At 39.2% G+C, this 24,235-nt stretch overlaps 1 protein-coding gene across 4 annotated transcripts in view; it reads left to right on the top strand.

Moving 5' to 3' along the window:
* Positions 1 to 24,235, top strand: part of LOC123510534 — a 286,238-nt gene that overhangs the window by 194,993 nt on the left and 67,010 nt on the right. For all 4 annotated transcript variants that reach the window (XM_045265786.1, XM_045265784.1, XM_045265787.1 and 1 more), the window contains 3 exons: positions 9,653 to 9,982; positions 19,176 to 19,532; positions 21,397 to 21,520. In XM_045265786.1, the coding sequence (XP_045121721.1) occupies positions 9,653 to 9,982; positions 19,176 to 19,532; positions 21,397 to 21,520 (811 nt within the window). The remainder of the gene's footprint in view (positions 1 to 9,652; positions 9,983 to 19,175; positions 19,533 to 21,396; positions 21,521 to 24,235) is intronic.

The raw sequence follows: 24,235 nt of genomic DNA, 5'->3' as shown, positions 1-24,235 counted from the left end.
CTTCCTCTTCTCCTAATTTCTCCTTTTCCTTCTCCTCCACCTCATGCCAAATCGTCAACAAGACAATATACAACAGATTAAATTACGTTAAGTTTGCTCGTTGCCTCCATCTCTTCCTCTTCCTCCTCCTCCTCCTCTTGTCTCTCCTCCAGTATCGTTGCTGAAGGGTGATTCGAGCAGAGGTTTTCTATGAAATCCTAAATAACCCGTATCTAATTATGTGGCCTAACTCTTTTCCGTCTTCTCCCTCTCCATTCCATGCCAAGTGGTCAGCAATACTCAACAGATTACGTTAGGTTAGGTTAAGTTAGTTTTCTTTTCTCCATGTCTCCTTTTTCTTCCTCCTCTTACTCCTCTTCCTCCTCCTCCTCCTTCTCCTCTTCCTTCTCTTTTCTTTCCTCCCGTATCACTACTGAAGAGAGATTTCAGCAGGGGCCAAGTTCTATATAATACTAAATAACTCGTCTGTAATTATGTGAACCTCCTTTTTGTAATGGTAAGTAATGTTCCTTTTAATCAACCTGACATTTAACTCCCTCACCTGTTCGCTTCCTCCCATTCACCTAACAAGCAAACTCGACTCACCTCCGCCTTCTTCCTTTCATCCTACGCTAATCACAAGGTTATCTTAGCTTATCTCCCCGCCTCTGTTACTGACGTGGGTTATTTCGGGTTACTTCTGACCAGGGAGCGGGTGGATAGAGCATAGCAGGTGGTTGGTAGAGAGAAAGGGTAAATGTGATCATCTGGCTAAGAAAGGAAGGGTTGTCTAAGAGAGTATGTCGTCTTATACTATGTGATACGTGACTGGTATGTTTGGTAATTGTATTTTTGGTGTTTTTTTTTTAAAGGTCAAGTCTTGCTGTTCTATTTTTCTTTCCTTTTCTTTTCTCTCTTCTTTTTTCTTTCTTTTAATCTTTTTTTTCTGGCAGTTATCTCGTTGCATCCTTCTTTTTATTATTTTTTTTTAATGTTCATGTTTCCTTCGCATACATCTTAATTATTTTCGTGTGTGTGTGTGTGTGTGTGTGTGTGTGTGTGTGTGAAGCGGACCCACCCTCGCACAAGTGAACGAAAATAAATGAGTCTCGTTCGATTCCTTTCCTCAAACGACAAATTGTCCAGAAGAAAATGACCGTAATTACAACCAACGTGAATTATGGGAAATTACATGTTGTGAATTGCCTAATTGCTCCTTTTCCTTCACGTAATTACTCCCGGATCGGTCTTGTTTGCTGGCTTTCTAATAATTTTCACACAACACGTGACAAAATATATCTAACTAATACTTTATAACTTTCTTGTACATCTATATATTTCTCTCCTAGTTTCAACACACACACACACACACACACACACACACACACACACACACACACACACACACACACACACACACACACACTAATTAATTAACCAACCCAAGTTTCTCTCCTCCCACGCTAAAACCTCTCTCTCTCTCTCTCTCTCTCTCTCTCTCTCTCTCTCTCTCTCTCATAAGGCGTCGGCGGGACCCTAATGACTTCAGTATCATGTCTCACGCCATTATTATCCGCGCGGCTCAAAGGTCACGGTCAAGAGTAATAATGAAGAAAAAAAAGGTCACGGTTTGAGGTAACGACGCCACGGTCCATCAGACAAAAGGTCAAAAGGTCACGTGTTCCGCTGATTGAGAGACGTTGTGTGTATTTACGAAGGGAAGATACACTGGCCTGTATTCTGAGACACTTCCGAGCCTTATCTTCACTATTTAACCTCTAGTTGAAGGGAGAAGGGTTTTTAAGGATGTTTTTGTGATTCTAGTGACATCTTAACTAGTTTTCTGAATTATCAACAAGACTCTTTAGAACTCAGCTAATCGTCTCTGTGGTCTGTTTTTAAAGGGTTCTAGTTGAAATAACTCGGTTTTTTAAGGGTGTTTCTGTGATTTTAGTGACATGTTACCTAGTTTTCTGAATTATCAACAGGACAAATACTCTTTAGAACATGGTCAATCGTCCCTGTAGTCTATTTTCAAAGGGCAGTAGTTGAAGTGACACGAGTTTTTAAGGACGTTTCTGTAATTCTGTAATTTAAAATCCATACATGTCACGTCTTCCTTTAAAGCTCTATATAGCACTAAAGTCCCTACTGACAGCACTGATGGCTTCTAATTACTAAGTTACTGATGATACTGACGTAATAATAATCATCGCCATTTTAATGAGAAAAAAATAGAAAAATAATTTATAATAAAAAAGCGAACGTACAGAAACGGAAATCTAACTATAGACTAATAAATAAGCATAATTTTTAATACATAAGCAAATAAGGCTCGCAAATATCCACGCAAAGCTTATCAACAAATACAAAAAGAGTTGATTATTTATTAATATTTTTCATCTCTCATTTATATCAGTAACATTAATTCATACTTCCCAATACATCGACTCTCTCTCTCTCTCTCTCTCTCTCTCTCTCTCTCTCTCTCTCTCTCTCTCTCTCTCTCTCAAGCTTATAAACTAATACAAAAAATGGTTAATTATTTTTATACTTCTCTCATTTATTTCAGTAACATTAATTTATACTTCCCAATATATCGACTCTCTCTCTCTCTCTCTCTCTCTCTCTCTCTCTCTCTCTCTCTCTCTCTCTCTCTCTCATTCTATTCACCTGAAAGTGTACTCAAGTGCTTGCCTATCCTTCGTTCAGTATTCCTCCTTTGCTTAACGATATTGATCTTTCATTACAAACTTTCCTACACCACCTCCTCCTCCTCCTCCTCCTACCTCTCCTCCTCCTCCTCCTCCTCCTCCTCCTCCTCCTCCTCCTCCTCCTCCTCCTCCTCCTCCTCCTCCTCCTCCTCCTCCTCCTCCTTCCTTTCCTCTTTCACCAGTACACCTCTTCAGAACTCATTGTTGCCTTTCAAATTGCGCTTCCAAATGTTCTTCTTTACCAACCTTCAGCGGACAAACGTTTGGAGATTTTTGATGCAAAGGAAGGAGTGGAGAAAAATCAACGTTTCAAGGATGAACGTTTTCCGTGTCAATATGAAGGTAAATACGAGTCTTAATTGGACTAATTTCCATGCAGAACTACAAGACAAGGGAAAAATGTGACGAGAAGGGATGTAATTTTTTTTTTTTTTTTTTTTAGACTTCGATGAGCGAGTTAATGTAGTCAGATTTGAAAAGGTAAACACACACACACACACACACACACACACACACACACACACACACACACACACACACACACACACACACACACACACACACACACTCTCTCTCTCTCTCTCTCTCTCTCTCTCTCTCACACACACACACACACACACACACACACACACACACACACACACACACACACACACACACACACACACACTACAGACGTACAGAACAAACAGCAATCACAAGATTAATAACAACAGATCGACTACAAAGACTTCATTTGACACGCGTAATTGCTTTTTTCTTCTCTCTCTCTCTCTCTCTCTCTCTCTCTCTCTCTCTCTCTCTCTCTCTCTCTCTCTCTCTCTCTCCAGGTGCGTGTAAAAGTCTTGATTAATTAAGTTAGGGATTTTTAACGCCGTCTTTTTTATTTAATGTAAAAAAAGGAACACCAGCGAGGGACATGAAACTGAATTAGACACAACCATGAAAGTATACACAGCCACGAATATTCTGGACGTTCTTCCTTTTCCTCTTCTTCTTCTTCTTCTTCTTCTTTCCTTCTTTTTCTTATTCTCCTCCTCCTCCTCCTCCTCCTCCTCCTCCTCCTCCTCCTCCTCCTCCTCCTCCTCCTCCTTTTCCTTCCTTTCCTTTTTCTACTTCTTCTCTTTTTCCTTCTTGTTCTTGTTCTTCTTGTTCTTCTTGTTCTTGTTCTTGTTCTTGTTCTTCTTCACCTTTTCTTGTTTCCTTTCTCTTTGCTTTCATATTTCTTTATTTCTACTCTTACATTTTTTTTTTAGTTCTTTCTTATTCTTCATTCATTAGCTTCTCCTTCTTGTTCATTTTTTTCTTAATATCTCCTCTTCCTTCTTTATCAATATTTTTTTTCCTTTGTTTCTTCCTGCTTTCCTTTCTACCTTATTGACGTCTTTTCCTACAACTGGTCCCTAATTAATATCTATTTAACTTATTATTTTCACTATTTCTCCTTTCATTCATCAGTATCTCTTTTATCCAGTATTTTTCACTGTTTCCCTTTCCATTTATCTGTATGTACTTATTCTTTTACCACGGTACACGCACATACCGCTCTCCTCTCTCTCCTCTCTCTCTCTCTCTCTCTCTCTCTCATACCTTACGGGAAATAGAACAGTTTTCCTTGTTTTAATTTATTCCCCTGTCAGCTTATCTATGTATTCCCATCTATTTTCAATACTCAGAGGGACAAACACACATACAATTCTTTTAGGGCATTGCTATAGCCATTGTCTTCCTATATACGAGTCGAGAGACACGAAATAGGGTCCTAAATTCACCACGACTTTATATAAGCGATCCTTCCAAGGGGTTACCATCACTTCTGTCCAATATACAGCTACAAATAAAGGGGGAATTTCTAGAGTACTAAATTTCCTATACAAGTTGTAGATAGAAAGAAAAGAAGAAAAATGTGGAATTGGAAGAAGTAGAGAGACGGTGAAGGGAAAAGGAAGAGGAAAGGGAAGACTAAGGGTTAAATAAAAGGATGTACAGGGAAACAATGAGGAAGATAAAGTAAATAAGAGAAAGGGAAGATGGGAGAGGTTAGATAGAGGAAGGAAGAAAGAGAAGACAGGAAAAGGAGAGGCAGGAGAGAGAATACAAAAAATGAAAGAGTGAAGAGTGAAACAATGAAAAAAAGACAATAAATGAGAGAAAGAGAAGATGGGAGAGAATAAATGGGACAAAGAAGACATGAAAGACAGAGAGAGAGAGAGAAAAGACTAAAGATAAAACAGGGTGAAGAGTAAAACAATGATAAAAGAGAAAATAGGAGGAGGAGAAGATGGGAGAGGATGAATATAGGAAGACAGGAAAGAGGATAAAAGTAGAAGGAAGACTAAAAATAAATCAGGGTGTATAATGAAGCAACGACAGAAGACACTGTAAAAGGAAGGAAGACAAAAGAAAGACTGAATAAGTGAAAAGAAGACAGGTAAGACAGGAGAGACTACATGAGGCAAAGAAGACAGGAAAAGCAAGAAAGGAGGAACAAGAGACAGAAAACTAGTTAGAATATCAAAATCTAACCTATACAGGAAATATTTCAAGAACTCGCTAATAAAAGAGAGGAAAGAGAGATAGTGAGAATAAGTACAAGACAGAAGAATGAAGGACAAGAACATACATAAAAAACAGGAGAAGGTGATGTTACAGATAGTAATAGTAAAAGTAAGGTAACACAAACACACACCCCCACACACATACCACACCAACACCACACTCCGTCCTTCGCTCACCCCACAGTACCCACGAAGATAGAAATAGTACCCACAGAAATAGTAATAGTACCCAGAGATAGTAATAGAGCGAGTAAGGTAACAACAGACACCCACACACTCATACTATAGACCCATACCACACTCCGTCCCTCCCTCCGCCCTACCAGTACCCACACTCTATCCACAGCCAGCGCTCCATCCACAGTTGGCATGAATTTGAGCTGGAAAACAAAGGAAAGTTATGGTGTGAACAAGGGTGACTAGGAGAGTGTGGCTGGCTAGTCTGGCTGGGCAGAGAGAGAGAGAGAGAGAGAGAGAGAGAGAGAGAGAGAGAGAGAGAGAGAGAGAGAGAGAGAGAGAGAGAGAGAGAGAGAGAGAGAGAGAGAGAGAGAGAGAGAGAGAGAGAGAGAGAGAGAGAGAGAGAGAGAGAGAGAGAGAGTACTATTTCTCATGAGGTGTCGAGAGGAAAATAGGAAAGGAAGAATAAAAACAAAAGGAAAAGAAAGGAACAATATGGAGAGAGAGAGAGAGAGAGAGAGAGAGAGAGAGAGAGAGAGAGAGAGAGAGAGAGAGAGAGAGAGAGAGAGAGAGAGAGAGAGAGAGAGTCGTGGGTGGTAAAGAGGAATGACCGGGTGAAGGAACGCCAAATAGACTGACGGAAAGGCGAACGAACGAACGAACGAACGAACGAACGAACGAACGAACGAACGAACGAACGAACGGACAGACATACAGACATACAGACAAACAGAAAAGTAGAAAAGAAAAATTGAAGAATAGAAAGACCAAGGAAGAAAAAGTAAGACAAAAAAATAAGAAAACGGATAACATGGAATCTCTCTCTCTCTCTCTCTCTCTCTCTCTCTCTCTGCCTTGGCAACGAATAAGGTGATTTGGCAGTGTATTTTGGGGCGTGGCAGAGAGAGAGAGAGAGAGAGAGAGAGAGAGAGAGAGAGAGAGAGAGAGAGAGAGAGAATTATGGACTTTATGGCGATATGTAAGATACGTCTGCGAGTCAATGGTGTGTGTGTGTGTGTGTGTGTGTGTGTGTGTGTGTGTGTGTGTGTGTGTGTGTGTGTGTGTGTGTGTGTGTGTGTAAATACGCGGCTACTAGTGTGATATTAGACACACAGGAAAGACAAAGTGTGTCATGACCAATATATGTGTTTGTGGAGAGAGAGAGAGAGAGAGAGAGAGAGAGAGAGAGAGAGAGAGAGAGAGAGAGAGAGAGAGAGAGAGAGAGAGAGAGAGAGAGAGAGAGAGAGAGAGAGAGAGAGAGAGAAGGGTGAGGGAGAGAAGGCTAAAGGGAAAGAGGAAGGAGAGGAGGAAATGAGGGACAAAGAGACGGAAGGAATGGAAGGAAGAGGAGGGAAAATAACAAATGCTGGAAACAGTAAGTGTAAAGGAAAGAGGAATAAAAGGAAGAAGGAAAGGAGAATGAAGATGGAAGGGAAAGAAAGGGAGAGAATGAAGGCAGATAAGCAAAATACACGCTAGTAGAGAAAACAAAAGGAGAATTAGGAAGGTTTGATAACAAGTGGAAACAAGATAAAAGGAAAAATAGAACTGAGAAAATGAAAACAAAGAAAATGAGTAAAATAATGGTAAGGGAAAGATTGAAAATAAAAAGAAAATAAGATAAAGAAGAAAGGAAGAGCAGGAGGAAAGAAGGAAATTGGAGGAAATTAAGAGAGAGAGAAGCAAACTTAAGACATGATACGGAAAATTAAAAGAGAAAAGACAAACTAAAGGAATGGAGAAAAGAGAAGAAAGATAAAAGAAGAAAGAAAATGAAATACAAGAGAAAAGGAAAAACTGATGCAAAGAACAAGAAAAATAATAATGCAGAATGGAGGAAAATAAAAGAGAATAAGAAAACAAGAAGAGAATAGATAAGAAAAAGAAGAAAGAGAACAGATAACAAGACAAAAAACAACAACACTACCATAAAAATAACAAATGACAATAATAATCCAAATATCTATAATAAAAACTACCACAAACTACCACAAAAGTGAAGATAATGACATGACCGCCATCAGACATTCAATACTCTGCCCTCCCACACACACACACACACACACACACACACACACACACACACACACACACACACACACACACACACACAGAGAGAGAGAGAGAGAGAGAGAGAGAGAGAGAGAGAGAGAGAGAGAGAGAGAGAGAGAGAGAGAGAGAGAGAGAGAGAGAGAGAGAGAGAGAGAGAGAGTCATAGCCATCTTACCCCTCACGCCCATGCACAAGACCTCGATAACGATAATAACCATAGTAATAATGTACACACACACACACACACACACACACACACACACACACACACACACACACACACACACACACACACACACACACACGAAAAGTCTTTAAAGAATGGAATTACATAAAATACAAGTCTGAGAGAGAGAGAGAGAGAGAGAGAGAGAGAGAGAGAGAGAGAGAGAGAGAGAGAGAGAGAGAGAGAGAGAGAGAGAGAGAGAGAGAGAGAGAGAGAGAGAGAGAGAGAGAGAGAGAGAGAGAGAGACGCCATTTTACAGCACTCGGATATAGTATTGTTTGTACTGCCGCAAGTTTTATGTTACTGCAGCAATAATGCATTTTCCTTCGTTACAGCTTATCCACCAAACATTTTTACTCTCTCTCTCTCTCTCTCTCTCTCTCTCTCTCTCTCTCTCTCTCTCTCATCCAAACACACCCCTCCTAAAACTTTTCTCTCCGTAACATCTGCCATTTCAATTACTACAGGTATTTTTCTTTCCGTCTTTCCTATTGGTTTTTGCGAGTTTGTCAGTAAACTACGAATATTGTACTACCACTACTGCTACTACTACTACTACTACTACTGCTACTAGTAATAAAAGTAACAAAAACGTGTTATTTTGAGCGGTTTTCAGCTTTTTACATGTCAAAACTCAGAATTTACACAAAACTCTTATTTACGCAATATTTGTTGAAGGAAGTGAAATATGCAAAAAAAATAGGTCTCTTCTTTATTACTACATGATTGTAATACCTATCTGCCTTTCTGCTCTCATAAAGAACGGAAGGGAAGGAAAGGGTAGGATAGGAAAGAAGAACAAGTGAAGGGATGTGAAGGGAAGGGAATAGAGAGAAGAGAAAAGAGAACGGAACGGAGCGGAAGGAATTCAAGGGAAGTGAAGGAGACGAGAGGGAAAGGAAAGGAAGGGAAGGGAAGGAAATAGAAAGAAGAGGAAGGGAAGGGGAAGAAAGGGAAAATAAGCATGAGGAATCTTAATGGAATGGGAAATAAGATATGTTTGAAAGAAAAGAAAGTAACAAAATGAACAGAATAAGATAAAAAGGAAAGGAGAAAACGGAAAGCGAAGTTAAAGAAAATAAAGAAAAAAAAACATAGGAAGAAAAGAGAATTAATAGCAAGGCATGTCTAATAAAGGTAATGTGAAATATGAGGAGGAGAGAACGGAAAGCAAAGTTAAAGAAATAAAGAAAGAAACATAGGAAGAGAAGTCAAGTAAAAAGGAAAGTGAAAGGAAATAATAGCAAGGCAAGTCTAGGAAAATACAGATATAGTTAGTGAGTGGTTCAGCTCCTTCAGTACTGGGGTGCATTTATACCTTGAGTTCTCGACATGATTAGACGATTGATTCTATTTACATGATGAACTGTATATGGATGTCACAAGATTAATGGCCACTCTTCACTACTTCAATTCCCTTACTTACGTTTCTGAAGCTGTATCGAATCACTAACTAGTTTCTGAAGCTGTATCATATCTATAGTTCCTGAAGCTGTATCATATCTATAGTTCCTGAAGCTGTATCATATCTATAGTTCCTGAAGCTGTATCATATCTATAGTTTCTCAAGTTGTATCGAATCACCAGTTACTGAAGCTGTATCGAATCCTAAGTTTCTGAAGCTGTACCGAATCCAAAGTTTCTGAAGCTGTATCGAATCACCAAACAGTAAGCAGAATGAATATGAAAACGCATCATGGTACAGTCATTGCTTTAACCCCTTCAGTACTGGGACACATTTTTACCTTGAGATTTGTGTACGATTAGACCATTTTATTGATATTAGGAAGGGTCTATGGAGGCCAGAAGATCAATGGCCACAGTCTTCTCTATTCCAATCCCCTTAAGTTTCTGAAGCTGTATAAAATCAAAGAGTAAGCAGAATGAATATGGTAAGGCGTCATGGTACAGTCAGTAGTTTAATTTTGGCCTCTTTCTCTCTACAGGTGTTCAACTCGTGCACTCCGCCTCTGAGGTGCAGCGTGACCACCACAGTGCACAGACGCGTCTTCCTGCAGGACGGAGACACGCTTGAGGTAGTCCTGCAAACACCCCCTGACTACACCCCACCAGCTTTCCCCCAACCCTCCCCCACCACCACCACAACAGCCACTACCACCACCACCACCACCACCGCAGCCCCAACCACCACTATTGACACGACCCCTACCACCACTACCACCACCACCACCACCTCCCAGACTACTGCTTCTACGACTACCACAACGACTATGTCCTCCACGTCTGCCACCACCACGACCACCACACACCAGGAGGTTAGTAAAATAGTTAAATTTGTCTGTATAGAACAACGTTGATAGTTTTAAAGATAGTTATCAAACACCATAAAATAAAGGTTAGTATGAAATGTAAAAATAATAATAGTGAAGGACGTATAATTTTATAGCGAATAGAATGCAAAAAATAATAGAAACTGATTTCTTTCAACAAACACATACGGCTCAAATTTAGAAGCTACCAAACGTGATATAACCAAACTAAACATACAATTGAAACCTTTAACCCCTTCTGTACAGGGACACACATTTACCTTGACATATGTGTACGATTAGACCATTTTATTGACATTAGGAAGGGTCTATGAAGGTCGCAAGATTAATGGCCACAGTCTACACTATTTTAATCCCAATAGAGTTTCTGAAGCTGTGTAAAATCACCAAATAATAAGCAGAATGAATAAGGAAACGCGTCATGCTACCGAAGGGGTTAAATAAAGGACCGCCGTGGTACAGTGGAACCATGCGTGCTTTGGAGGTCCGAGGGGTCTCCAAGCACACGGGTTCGAATCCTGTCCACGGTCCGAGTGTAGGTTGGGCTTCCTCACTCGGGGCAACGGTTTCCTAGCGGGTGGGCTTTGAGATAGGATGTACCCCCAAAAAGTATCCCCTTTAGCCCAGAAATTCCCGTGAAAAGCCCACATGGTATAAATGAAAATAATAATAATAATAATACATGAGTAGCAATTCTAAATCAAAGCAAACCATGTGTCTGAAATGGATGGATGGTGATTTCTGAAGGCAATTACCAACTAGCATACTAATAATAACAGGTAATCTCGTATCACGCTCTCATGTTAAAAAGTTATAGATAAATTACCTTTTTATTTATTTATTGTTTTTATTGTAGATCAGGCCAATTATTACTTGTTAATTACGGATTATTGCTACACGAGATGCATAAATATTTGCCTGTCTGTCTGTCTGTTTGTCATGATAAATAATGATGATGATGATGATGATGATGATGATGATGATAATAATAATAGGACAGGAAGAAGAGTATTAGTAATGATGAGGAAAGTGTCGAGAGAGAGAGAGAGAGAGAGAGAGAGAGAGAGAGAGAGAGAGAGAGAGAGAGAGAGAGAGAGAGAGAGAGAGAGAGAGAGAGAGAGAGAGAGAGAGAGAATCCGTCATAAAAACAAATAGAAAATGAAAGAAAGGAAAAAAGATAAGAAAAATAAAAAAACGAAAGCCACACATTTTTCTTTCTCTCTCTCTCTCTCTCTCTCTCTCTCTCTCTCTCTCTCACCACCACCACCACCACCACCACACTCAATCAACACTAAACACATTCATCACCACAGTTACCCCACAATACCACTACACTTTTACCTGTCACAACACCACACACCCCACCTCGCTACACCTCTCCACACCCTCCACACCCAGGACACCCCAGGACACCCCAGGACACCCCAGGAGATTGCTGCTCACTCTAATATGTGTATAGGAATTCAAGTTAATCAATGTGAAGAGAATTTAATGTGTGTGTGTGTGTGTGTGTGTGTGTGTGTGTGTGTGTGTGTGTGTGTGTGTGTGTGTGTGTGTGTGTGTGTGTTGTGTTATGTTGTTATTTGTAGCGTTATATTCAATGTAATTTTAAAGTGAAAACACATGCTATTATTATTATTATTATTATTATTATTATTATTATTATTATTATTATTATTATTATTATTATTATTATTATTATCGCCTCATAATCACAGCGTTTCTACGTAGTAATAACACTCCACATTACCATAAAACGTTATTATTACTACTATTATTAACTGAAAGGGGAAGAGCATGAGAATATCAGGGCCACTAAATGCACTACACACACACACACACACACACACACACACACACACACACACACACACACACACACACACACACACACACACACACACACACACACACACCTCGTAGTCTCCCTTCATTACAGTGATAGCAACTCTTCCTCTTTGTAACATTCCTTGAGATTTGTGTACGATTAGACCATTTTATCTACATTAGGAAGGGTCTGTGAAGGTTAGATGTTTGATGGCCACAGTCTTCTTTATTTTATACCCCGACATGAGTTTCTAAAGCTGTATAAAATCACCAAATAGTAAGCAGAATGAATATGAAAACGTGTCATGGTGCTGAAGGGGTTAAATAGTAATACTGCAACCTGAATCGGGAGAGAAGAAATTTGTCTGTCTGTGGATGATACCGCTGTAAATGTTCTTAACCCCTTCAGTACCAGGACGCTTTTTTCATATTCATTCCGGTTACTATTAGGCGATTTTAAAGACCTTCACGAACTGTGAGGATTAAAATAACTAGTGTAGACTGGCCATTAATTTTCTGACCTCCATAGACCCTTCCTAATGTCAAGAAAATCGTCTAATTACCACAATAATTCACTGTACAAAATGCCTTCCAGTACTGAAGGAGTTAAACTGGATTCTCGGTAAATTGTTACGGGTTTCTAATGTTTTATGCCGTAATGCAATAAACAGAAGGTGCGCCGAGATATTCGTCTTCCCTTGTCACGAAAACACTAGACACAAGAGTTAATTGGGTGAATCTGTACTAGAATGCATAATACTTTGTGTATTTTTTCTTTATGTAGGAGAAAAGGCCAGCGAAGGGCAACACAATGTTAAAAAAAAAAGGTCCACTTGAGTGCTGGTTCTCTAAAAAGATAAGAAGGGTGATTGCATTGAGTCAAAGGGGTGCTACAAGTTATCGTACACAGCAGTAGCTTATCGTACATCTGACACGACACCCAGGCCCAGCTGACTCAACCACTGCACATCACCGTTCACCAATCTCGTGGTTCACTGCGCATTTAACCTCTTCAGCACCATGACGCATTTTTATATTCATTCTGCTTACTATTTGGTGATTTTATACAGCTTCACAGACTTAGGTGGGAATTAAAACAGTGAAGACTGTAGCCATTAATCTTCTGATCTCCATAGACCCTCCCTAATATCAATAAAATCGTCTAATTGTACACAAATATCAGGTAAAAATGTGTCTCAGTATTGAATGGGTTAACAGTCCTTACTTAGTCACTTGTTCGCTGTTTTTATATACCAATGCACACTTCGGTACTTCCTTGCATCGAGAGTAAGAGAAAATGTTCCGTAAATATACTACACGAAGCCAAGAGTTAATGAGAGAAAATGATTGAGTTTACATATAGTGTAGAATCTGGCGGGCACAGCTCCTCCTCCTGCTAGTTTAAGGCACCTCTGTGTAGTGTGTGTAGTAATCGAAAGGTTCTCTGGACGTGAGCTGATGGAAAACGTTAGTAGTAAATCACAGCAAGCCTATACCTAGAATTCTTGCAGAGACTAAAACTAAACTTTTTTTATACGATCATCGCAGCCTTAACCTTTCCGTATTGGGACGCATTTTTTATCACGAGTTAGACCATTTTATTTACATCAGGAGCGGTGTATGGAGTTCAGAAGATTAATGGCCACAGTCTTCAATATTTCAATCCCCCATAGAAGTATCTGAAGCTGAATAAAATCACCAGATAGTAAGCAGAGTGAATATGGAAGCGCGTTATGATACTCAGCAACAATGAACTGAACTTAGAAAACATGTTGCTTATGAAAGGTTCACCAGTAAGCTTAAGATCGTGCCGCGTGTGTCTTTCTTTTTATGGAAGAAGAGAAGCTGACCAAAAGCAACAAAAAGTATAAAAAAAATGTCCACTTGATTGCCAGTTCCCTTCAAGATAAGTCGAGTTAGCCAAAGAGCTTCAATTGACATAGTAGTACCTCCAGCATTCTATTTTTTAATGCAAGAGAGGAGGACTGACCAAGGGCAACTATGATATAAAGAAAAAAGGTCCACTCAGTTGCCAGTCTCCTCACAGAGCCTATAGAAGTAGTCAAAGCAGAGTTGAATGTTCCTCGTGTGCCACCAAAGGAAAGCTGGCCAATTAGAAACAAACAACAAAGGAATGAGAGGTGAATTAATTGCGTTATGCATTTTTTCCGAGTTAAATGGCCTTGTTTTGTGCTTTCGCGCCTCGTGTATTTCGACATTTGAAAGAAAGAAAAAGAAAACTCGTGCAAATTCTAGCGGACAATGAAGTTACTGGACTGGCATGCCTACACACACACACACACACACACACACACACACACACACACACACACACACACACACACACACCGGGGCAATCCAATATTCACAGTCATGTATGAAGTTTGGCTCTTTTTTAGCGGTCATTACTGGAAACTATTAAGCCAAACGTTGCAGGAGTCCCCTCGCTCTGCCCACCATTACACTGGCCTGTGGCTGCACGCTGCTCCTGCTGCTGCTGCTGCAAAACAATGAAATACGCAAATGGACCGCTGAAGTACTGCACGCAATACCAGGAAAAAGGAAGGGAAAAAGTGCTAATTTCATACGTTGCTGAAGTTAGATGAAATAATGAAATAACACGTGAAACTCGGATGAATGTTAAGTTATGTTAAACTGCTGAATGAAATAACAAAATCGGTGAAAATTCTGGAATTAAACATTTGTACGTTGATATAATGAACGAAACAAAAGAGAGAACTAAAACATGGGATAGTGTAAATACAAGGACTTCCAGGATACAAAACAAGGGAAACACAACTAAAAGCGTTAAATAATAAAACAATGCAAAAAATCCAACGTAAAATATGAAGAGTAAGCAAAACGCAACGAAATCCAGCGTTGTAATAAAAGGCACCATAAAATATTAAAAACAAGAAAAACAGCAACAAAAGAATACTGAAATATGATAATGGAGTGCTGGACGGAATGCAAGATAAAAAGACAAAATAATAAAAATCGGTCTGACAGGTAAATAAAACAGTGCAGGTGGTGGCGCAGGTAATAAAGGTGTACTTATTACCACAGTGTACCTGACGCGGCCATCACCTCCACACCTGTCACACCGAAACCTCATTTTTTTTTTTTTTTGATATATATATGTAAGAGGGGAAAGCCGGTCAAGGGCAACAGAAAATTCAAAAACACCCACTTACATGCCAGTCCTCCTGCACGTCCGATAGAGTCAGCCAAAAGACAGTGAAAATATAAACAAACTGGTAAACTCTGGAACTCCCTACCTGCTTCTGTATTTCCATCTTCCTACGACTTAACTTCTTTTAAGAGAGAGAGAGAGAGAGTGAGTGTCAAGAAATTTGTCCCATTCTTTTGACTAATTCTTTATAATCTTTTAGGAGACTGCAATTCCAGTGGGCATTTTTTTCTAATATAGTTTTCTTTTGTACTTTGCAGTTCTCCCTCTTACATAAAAAAATTCCTCGCTCCAATAGATCGTTCCTAATGCTAATAAAATCGTCTAATCATGCCAAAAAAACAAGGTAAAAATGAGTCTCAGTATTGAGGGGATTAATTGTAGCTATAAATCAACAAACTAATACATGAATGACACCAGCCTGAGAGACCATATGGTTTTGATTGCAAGGGTATAAATAAACAAATTAATCTGTAAATACGTCCATTAACAGATAAACAGACAGATACGAGCCTAGAGGGAAATCAGCTTCCCGTCGTGAAAATATAAATAAATAAATAGTGTGCTACATAATTAATAAATAGTGTGATACATAAATAAATAGTGAATAAATAAATAAATCGTGATACATAAATAAATAGTGTGATACATAAATAAATGGAGTGTAATAAATAAATAAATTGTTACATAAATCAAAACAAATAATGATACGTTACAGCAATATTAGGCTCTCAAATTATGTGAATCAGAATTGGGTTTTGTTAATAATATACTGTAGAAATTAGGCCTACTAAATAATATGCAGGGAGTAATGGACCTTGAAAATAAAATAAAATAAAATATAGGCTCTAAAAATTCAAGATACTAAAAAAATAGGCGTAGTAGATATAAACTGAATTTTTAAGTGTTAGGCTTAGAAAATAAAATCTGAATTAGGTTTTTGAAAGTAAAAGACGGAATGCTAAGAAAAAAAAAATAGGCCTAGTAGGAGATATATACAGAATTACAAAGCTTTGGTGGATCAGTAGTAACTCCTGAGGCCTAAGCTAAACAGTTTAACCCCTTCATAACTGGGACGCATTTTTACGTTGAGATTTGTTTACAATTAGACCATTTTATTGACATTAGGAAAGGTCTATGGAGGTCAGAGATCAATGGCCACAGTCTTCACTATTTTAACCCCTTCAGTACTGGGACACAGTTACCATGAGATTTGTGTACGATTAGACCATTTTATTGAGTCTATGGAAGGCAGAAGATTAATGCCCACAGTCTTAGCTATTTTAATCCCCCACATGAGTTTCTGAAGCTGTTCCTGATGGCCTAAGCTAATTACTAAAGTTTAACCCCTTCATTACTGGGACGCATTTTTACCATGATTAGACGGTTTCATTGACATAAGGAAGGTCTATGGAGGTCAGAAGATTAATGGCCACAGTCTTCACTATTCTAATCCCCCTACATAAGTTTCTGAAGCTGTATAAAATCAACAAATAGTAAGCAGAATGAATATGGCAAGGCGTCATGGTACTGAAGGGGTTAAGATCAAGTCAAGCTATGTATATAAAAAGAATAAATAAATAAATAGTCAGGTAATGAAATTGAGTAATGAATATCAGTAAAAATAATGACAAATCAATAATATAACGAAAAAGTGGCAAGGAAATGTTAAATACTTCCATTAGAATCACTTGCCAGTATTCGCAGGCTTGCCAGAACCACGTCAAACATTCACAGCGACTCCCCTTCCTCTGAGGCCAGCTGATTTAACACACACACACACACACACACACACACACACGTCCTCTTGCTCCTACTGAGTGAAGCCAAATACATCCACCTGTCTTAGTTAACTTCAATTCACCTGATTATATTTACCTGTCTAGCCTATCCTAATTACCTGTGTGTGTGTGTGTGTGTGTGTATAATGTATTCAAATATAATTACCTGTATCTAACCTAACCTAAATTTACCTGTTTTTTTTTTTTTATTTATTGTAATCTAGAATGTTTACCGGTATTCATTCACCTGTCTGACTTTGATTTACCTGATTGCATAGATAAATAAATAAATAAGCAACAAATATTAATGAAATGGTATACAAGTGGTGAAATATATTATAAAACCGTAACAATAGCAGTAAAAGTAATAAAAAATGAGAATATTCACTAAAGAAAATGAAGAAGTAAACGAATAACAATAAAAAAACAAAATAAATGAAAATAAGTCAATATTCAATTAAGTAATGGAAATATAAATGGAAAAAAAGGTATCAATGATTTTAAATAGATAGTTTACTCTCTCTCTCTCTCTCTCTCTCTCTCTCTCTCTCTCCGTACCTTCATTCCCACGTGGTCGTCAGGTGCCCCAAACAAGCTTACCTTTTATCCTCCTTATCTCTGTCTTCTCGCTCTTCTCACAACGCACACGCTCACATTTCAACACTTCCTTCATATTCAAGTCACTCCTAAGTCCGCGACACGTGAGATGAAGGGATTACGGAAATAACACGTAATAAAAACTGCACTCTTGTCTCCGCGCTCGTGTCCTCGCCTCCTTGCTCGTCTGGTCACGTGATAGAGTTCTAACGTCACGTGACTCTTGCTAAATATCGTACCCAGGCTATATATTGTTTAACTTCCCTCGCTGTGTGAATATTTACTGATGTGCTCCGTGTGTTTCAGAATCTGGGTATTAAGTTGAGTATTACAGATCTTCATTTAGCAAGCGAGTGATGGAAGGAAGTTTAATTACGTAAAACTTGTGATGAAGTACGATATTTTTTTGTTTAGCCTATTTTTGTTTTTAAAGTTGGTTTTATTCATTTGATGCGTTAATATATGATGACTAACAGCATTTTTTTTTTTTTTTATGTAAGAGAGAACAGCCAAGTCATATTCGTTCAAAGTAAAAGACCGTCATTTTTCATCACTACGACAGCAACACTCCTTAACAAATTATTGAGTTGACAGTTTGCGTGTTTGTTTTCTCGTGTTTCCTCATTCTTTACTTGTCTTTTTTCAGTTCCAGATCTTAAACATGTGGCTAAATATTAAAGAAATTCTCGGACAAAATCATGGAGGTGGAAAATATGATACTTAGACCTACAATTCCGCGCCGCACCTTCACTATCTTCAAACGGTTGTAGTTGAAGTGACACGAGTTTTTAAGGGTGTTTCTTTAATTCTAAAGACATGTTAACGAGTTTTCTGCATTACCAACAAGACAAATACTCTTTAGAACTCCGCTAATCATCTTTTTGGTCTGTTTTCAAAGGGTTCTAATTGAAGTGACACGAGTTTTTAAGGGTGTTTCCCTAATTCTAGTGGCATGTTAACAAGTTTTCTGCATTATCGACAGGACCAATACTCTTTAGAACTCCGCTAATCGTCACTGTGGTCTATTTTTCAAAGGGTTCTAATTGGTGACACGAGTTTTTAAGGGTCTTTCTCTAATTCTAGTGGCAAGTTAACGAGTTTTCTGTATTATCGACAGGACAAATACGCATTAGAACTCGGCTATTCGTCTCTATAGTCTTTAAAAATGGTCGCAGTGATAGGGAATCATTTCTGAATATGACATTTAATCGAATTCATATGAAGATTTATGGTAAGAATATTCTCTCGACATTACGTAGGCGGGAAACAATAAGAGCCACGAATAATATAGACCTAAAACGCTCATGTGAATCGATAAAGTGACATTTTTATTTTCTAGGCATATTTCTAAAGGGAAATGGTTAATCGTTTGGCCTCGGATCGGATCGGATGTAGAGTCGGGGATTGCCTTTACAACGGCCTCCTTTTGATGTAGTTCAGTCTTCTCGGTTGTTGCTGGTTTTACTCTTTTTTTTTCACTATTCACATTAATCTATTTCCTTTTTTCCTTTCACTAATAACTTTTATCTTGCAAGGCTAAAACACTCTCTTGTCCTGCCTATATACTTGACCATTTTTTTACCATGATTTTTGTGTATAAGACGATTTTATTTGCATTAGGAAGGATCAATGGAAGTCGGAAGATTAATGGCCAGTCTTCACTGTTTTTATCCTCACATAAGTATCCGAAGCTGTATAAACTCGCTAAACAGTAACCGGAATATGAAAACGTGGCATAATACTGAAGAGGTTAACCATCACATTCCGTTTTCTTTCTCCCTAGAGCACCACCAAGCCACCGCTCATGTCCACCCTGTCCACTCAACGCCCCAGCCTCACGCCGCCTCCGCCCAGCCGACACCCAACACGCCGCCCGCACACTCCACTCCCCCACCACCCCATCTCCAACCACACCCACATCTTCAGCCGTGTCGACCACCCCGCCCATCCCTCCATGCCCAGCAGGAGGAAGCGGCAAACTGGTATTCGCTTCCCGTCCAAACCTTTGCCAACTGCAGAGGAAGACGAGGAGGTAGAAGTGAGGCACATCACACAGAGGGGCCAGAGTGGTGTGTCCAGCCTCCAGCAGCCTAACGGGACGGCTAACCAGACCGCCATGTCACCCCTCACCCTCTGGAAGGTAAGATATTAGAACGATACCGAATAAAATAGATCCCTTCTGCTATGGATTGCCAGTAGTCGCCAGAGCTTAGCCAGATTGAAGCCAGTATTCAGAAATGCTTTGCTCTCTCACCTCAACTGTTTTCCAAGTCCATAGAGATGACTAGCGGGGTTTTCAAGTGTGTTTCTCCAGTTAATAATGTAGAAATCTTGTCAATCTACCTCTGGAACAGTAAAAACACCTTAAAAACGCTTTATTCTCCCACCATGACTGTTTTTCAAAGCCACAGAGATGATTAGCCGGATTATCAAGAGTGTTTCTCCAGTTAATAATGTAGAAATCTTGTCACTTCCTCTAGAACAGTAAAAACACTAAAAAAAAAAAAAAAAAAAAATTGTCGATTTAGATAAAGCCTTTTGAAGTAGTGGAAGTGAAGCACAGAAGTGTTTGAGAATACGAGCCTCTTATGACTAGCAGTTTGAATGTTCAAAGACTACAAACATCATTTTTCTAATTTCCATAGGCACGTTTTCCTTTGATAATATAGAATTCTTGTCAGATTTTTTTGTAGAGTGACGCAAACATTGAAAGCTACATGTTCTTAAATTCTCTGTACGTTCATAAGGACTATCAGTTTCTTCTTCTTCTTCTTCTTCTTCTTTTCATTTTAACCATTAACATGATTTTCCTAACTCATGTGCACCCTCTGTACGTTCATAAGGACTATATTTTTTTTCCTCCTCATCCTTCTTCTTTTTTCTTTTATTTTAAGCACAAACATGATTTTCCTAACATCCATGAGCACGTTTCCCTTCAATAACGTAGAATTCTCGAGTCAGATTTCCCTGTAGACTTGGACAACTCATTACAGGACCTGATAGCTCGGGGTGTACAGGGCCGTAACAAGCCGAGGCAGGAAGTGCAGTGTTTAAAGAATAAGGTCTTAGTGTTGCGTCCCCTCTCACATCCTCCATTATTTTGTAAAGCTCATTCCCCTCCAGGTTGTAATTAACTAATGTGTCAGGTTGTATTTCACTCACGTCTGATGGATGGAGGCTCTGAATTTATCCCAAGCGTCCATACCAGATACACACACAAGGGAGTTTAATTCTAGGCTTAGGATTTAAGGCCTGTATTCTGAAACGCTTTGCTCTCTCACCATCACTGCTTCCCAAGGGCTCCAGCTGATGATACTCGTGTTTTTTTAGAGTATTTTTTATGGTTCTGGTAAAAGATTGGCTGGATTTCTAGTTTATTTTAAGGAGAATTCTGAAGCGCTTTGCTCTCTCTCCATCACTACTTTCCAAGGGCTCCAGTTGAAGATACCCGTGTTTTTTTTTTAAAGTATTTTTTTATGGTTCTGGTGAAAGATTGGAAAGATTTCTAGTGTATCATAAGGAGAAACTGTCAAGAGAACCCAGCTAGTTGTCTCTGTGGCCTTGGAAAATTGTCGTAGAGAGGGGAAGTGTTTCTGAATACGAGTCTCTCTCTCTCTCTCTCTCAAAGGCTCCAGTTGAAGATGATCATATTTTTAAGAGTATTTCTATGATTCTGGTGATAGATTAACAAGATCTCTAGTTTATCATAATGAGAAATTGTCTAGAAAACCCCAGCTAGTTGTCTCTGTGGCCTTGGAAAATTGGTGAAGTGAGAAAGCAAGGCATTTCTGTATACCGGTAATAATAGTGTAGTGATGCTTTTCCTCCTCAACGCTCTCCTTTCCCTTCCATTTCCCCGCTTCTCATATTTCACTCTATTATGCATTTTTCCCACTCTTAAAATGCTGACACTGGAGTTAGTCTTGTCCGGGAGCCAGTGAATAATTGCAGTGTATAATCTTATCTCCAAAATGGTGGGTGTTGTAGTGAGTGTTTGTGTGCAGGCCACCGTGTCGGAGTGGGCGTCGTGCAGCACCAGAGAAGGCTCGCAGGTCGGGGAGAGCGGCCCTGAGGGAGTCATCACAGTCACCCCGCGGCTCCTGCAGGTCGGAAGCAACTATTTCATCGGTGAGTAACTGAGTATACGTTCTGACATGACCCAACAGGACCTGACTTGGCTCTCGTCCGGCGTGGAGAGGTCAGGCAGATTAACGACCGCTGGGTTCCCTGGCACTGATCTGAAAAGGGTCCGGCCCAGATGGAGCCATAATTTCCGGTCCCACCTTGACTCTGTGACAAGTGCCGGGCCTCTCTGCGTCCTAATGGGTCCTGCTAATGGCGGGTGTAGTTGTTGTTGTGGCTCCAGTGACACGGAAATCTTACGGTCAATGTATTAAGCAATGTTTTTCTTTTCTTATTATTTTCCTTTATTTTGTGGATGTGTAGCGTTTTAATGGGGAATTGTTATTCTTTGTATGCTTGTTGTTGTAGTTGTTGTTGTTGCTGTGGCTCCAGTGACACGGAAATCTTACGGTCAATGTACCAAGCCATAATTATTTTTTTTCTTTATCTATTCATCTTTTTAGTGATATTGTGTAGCGCTGCAATGGGGAAGCTGTTATCCTCTGCATGGTTGTGAGGGGCTGGAAAAGGTGATACGGAAATCTTATGGTCAGTGTATCAAGCAATATTTTTCTTTCTTTTTGTTATTTCTTTTATTTAATTGATGTGGTATGGGATTATAGAGGTTGTAATGGGAAAGTTGTTATTCTTGGTATGGTTATGAGAGAGTGAGTGAGGTGAAAGTTCAGCATTGTTTGTTATAGGAAAGTTAGAAGTTATGAGACTGAATGAAGTTGTGAACACTATGTAGGGTAGTGATCGAAAGTAACCTAACCTAGCTTAATATAATCCAACCCAATTTTAACCTAACCTAACTTAACCTCACCTCACCTACCTTCAACTTAACCTAATCTTACCTTAATATTACCTAACATCACCTAATTTAACCTAACCTAACCTAACTTAACCTCATCTCACCTAACCTAACCTAACTTAATCTAACCTCACCTCACACCAACTTAACTTTAACCTAACCTAATCTCACAATAACCTTATTTAACCTAACCTATCTAACCTCATCTCGCCTCACCAAACTTTAACCTAACGTAACCTAACCTAACTTAATCTAACCTCACCTCACATTAACTTTAACCTAACCTAACTTCAACCTAACCTAACCTTATCTCACCACACCCAACCTAACCTCACACTAACCTAACTTCACCTTACCTCACCTCACCTAACCTAACGTGGATTGGCCGGTGACGTCAAGGGAAGTGGCTCTGAAGTTGGTCATACACGACCCACAATTATCCACCGTTTACCGTAATGGCGTGAATCAGAGCAAGGCATCTCCTCTTGGGTAGTCACTGGGGAACTTTGGCCATCACACTAAGACCCAAGCACGTTTACGAGGAACAGCGAATCGAGCAGCGTGGAATCGTTAGCCTCATTGTAGCCATAAGCCGGGTAATTTGTACAGCGGCACGTGATCGCGTCTCTGTCTCTTCGTTTGATGGGTTTCTTTCGTTTATTATTATTTTTATTACTTGTTTATATTTACTTAGGTTAGTTCATATTTTTCTCTTTTTTTTACGTTTAGTTGTTTTGTTTATTTATTTGTCTATTCGTCTCGATCGTAAGGGTTAGCCAGTACTCTCAATTGTTCATCCCTTTTCCTGGTAAATTTTGGAACTCTTTGCCTGCTTCTGTATTTCCATCTTGCCTGCTTTGTATTTCTATCTTCTGTATTTATTTCTTGTATTTTTTATCTTTATTTCCATCTTCTGTATTTCCATCTCCTTTATTTCCATCTTCTGTATTTCCATCTTTACTTCCATCATCTAAATTTCCATCTTACCTGCTTCTGTATTTCCATCCTCCAGTGACCTGAACTCATTTAAAAAGAAGGTTCAATACATTTATCCCATTCTTTTAGCTCTCTCTTTATCCTATTCGGGGAACCGGCACCTCAGTGGGCCTTTTTTTCCTCATTTATGTTGCCCTTGTCCTGTTTTCCCCTCGACAAGATTTCAACATTATCAACTGGAGAAACACTCTTGAAAACCCTGCTAGTCATCTTTGTGGCCTTGGAAAGCAGTCATGGGGAGAGAGTAAAGCGTTTCTGAATACTGACTAATAATATCCTTGCTTCGTGTTTTGAAATGCCTTATCGGACTGTTTTTCACGAGTCACTGTGATGATTGCTTAGCTTCTCATGAATATTCCCCGCTGATGACATGGAATACTTGAATACTTGTTAAACTGTCATCAGGATCGTGTAAACATCCTGGAAAGCCTCAATCATCGCCACAAGAGAATGTTACTGTTAGTTCTATGACGCTGAGACGTTAACCTCCTTCAGTACCATAACGCGTTTCCATATTCATTCTGGTGACTATCTGGTGATTTTATACAGCTTCAGAAACTCATGTGGGGGATTTAGATGGTGAAGACTGTGGCCATTAATCTTCTGATCTCCATAGACCCTTCCTAATGTCAATAAAATGGTCTTATCGTAGTTAAACTGTCTTAAAATTCCCCTAAAACATTGCAAACTGTCTTGAAATGCCCTTAAAAACATGGGTCTCCATATCTATTCTAGTTACTATTTGGTAATCTTATACAGCTGTAGAAACTTGTGTGGGGTGATTAAAATTGTGAAGATTGTGTTCATTAATTTTCTGATCTCCGTAGACCCTTCATGTCAATAAAATGGTCTAATCGTACACAAATATCAAGGTAAAAGTGTGTCCCAGTACTGAATGGGGCAAGAATACA

The sequence above is a fragment of the Portunus trituberculatus genome, chromosome 29 (genome assembly GCF_017591435.1).
Source record: "Portunus trituberculatus isolate SZX2019 chromosome 29, ASM1759143v1, whole genome shotgun sequence".
NCBI lineage: Eukaryota > Metazoa > Arthropoda > Malacostraca > Decapoda > Portunidae > Portunus > Portunus trituberculatus.
This window is presented reverse-complemented; position numbering and strand designations above follow the sequence as displayed.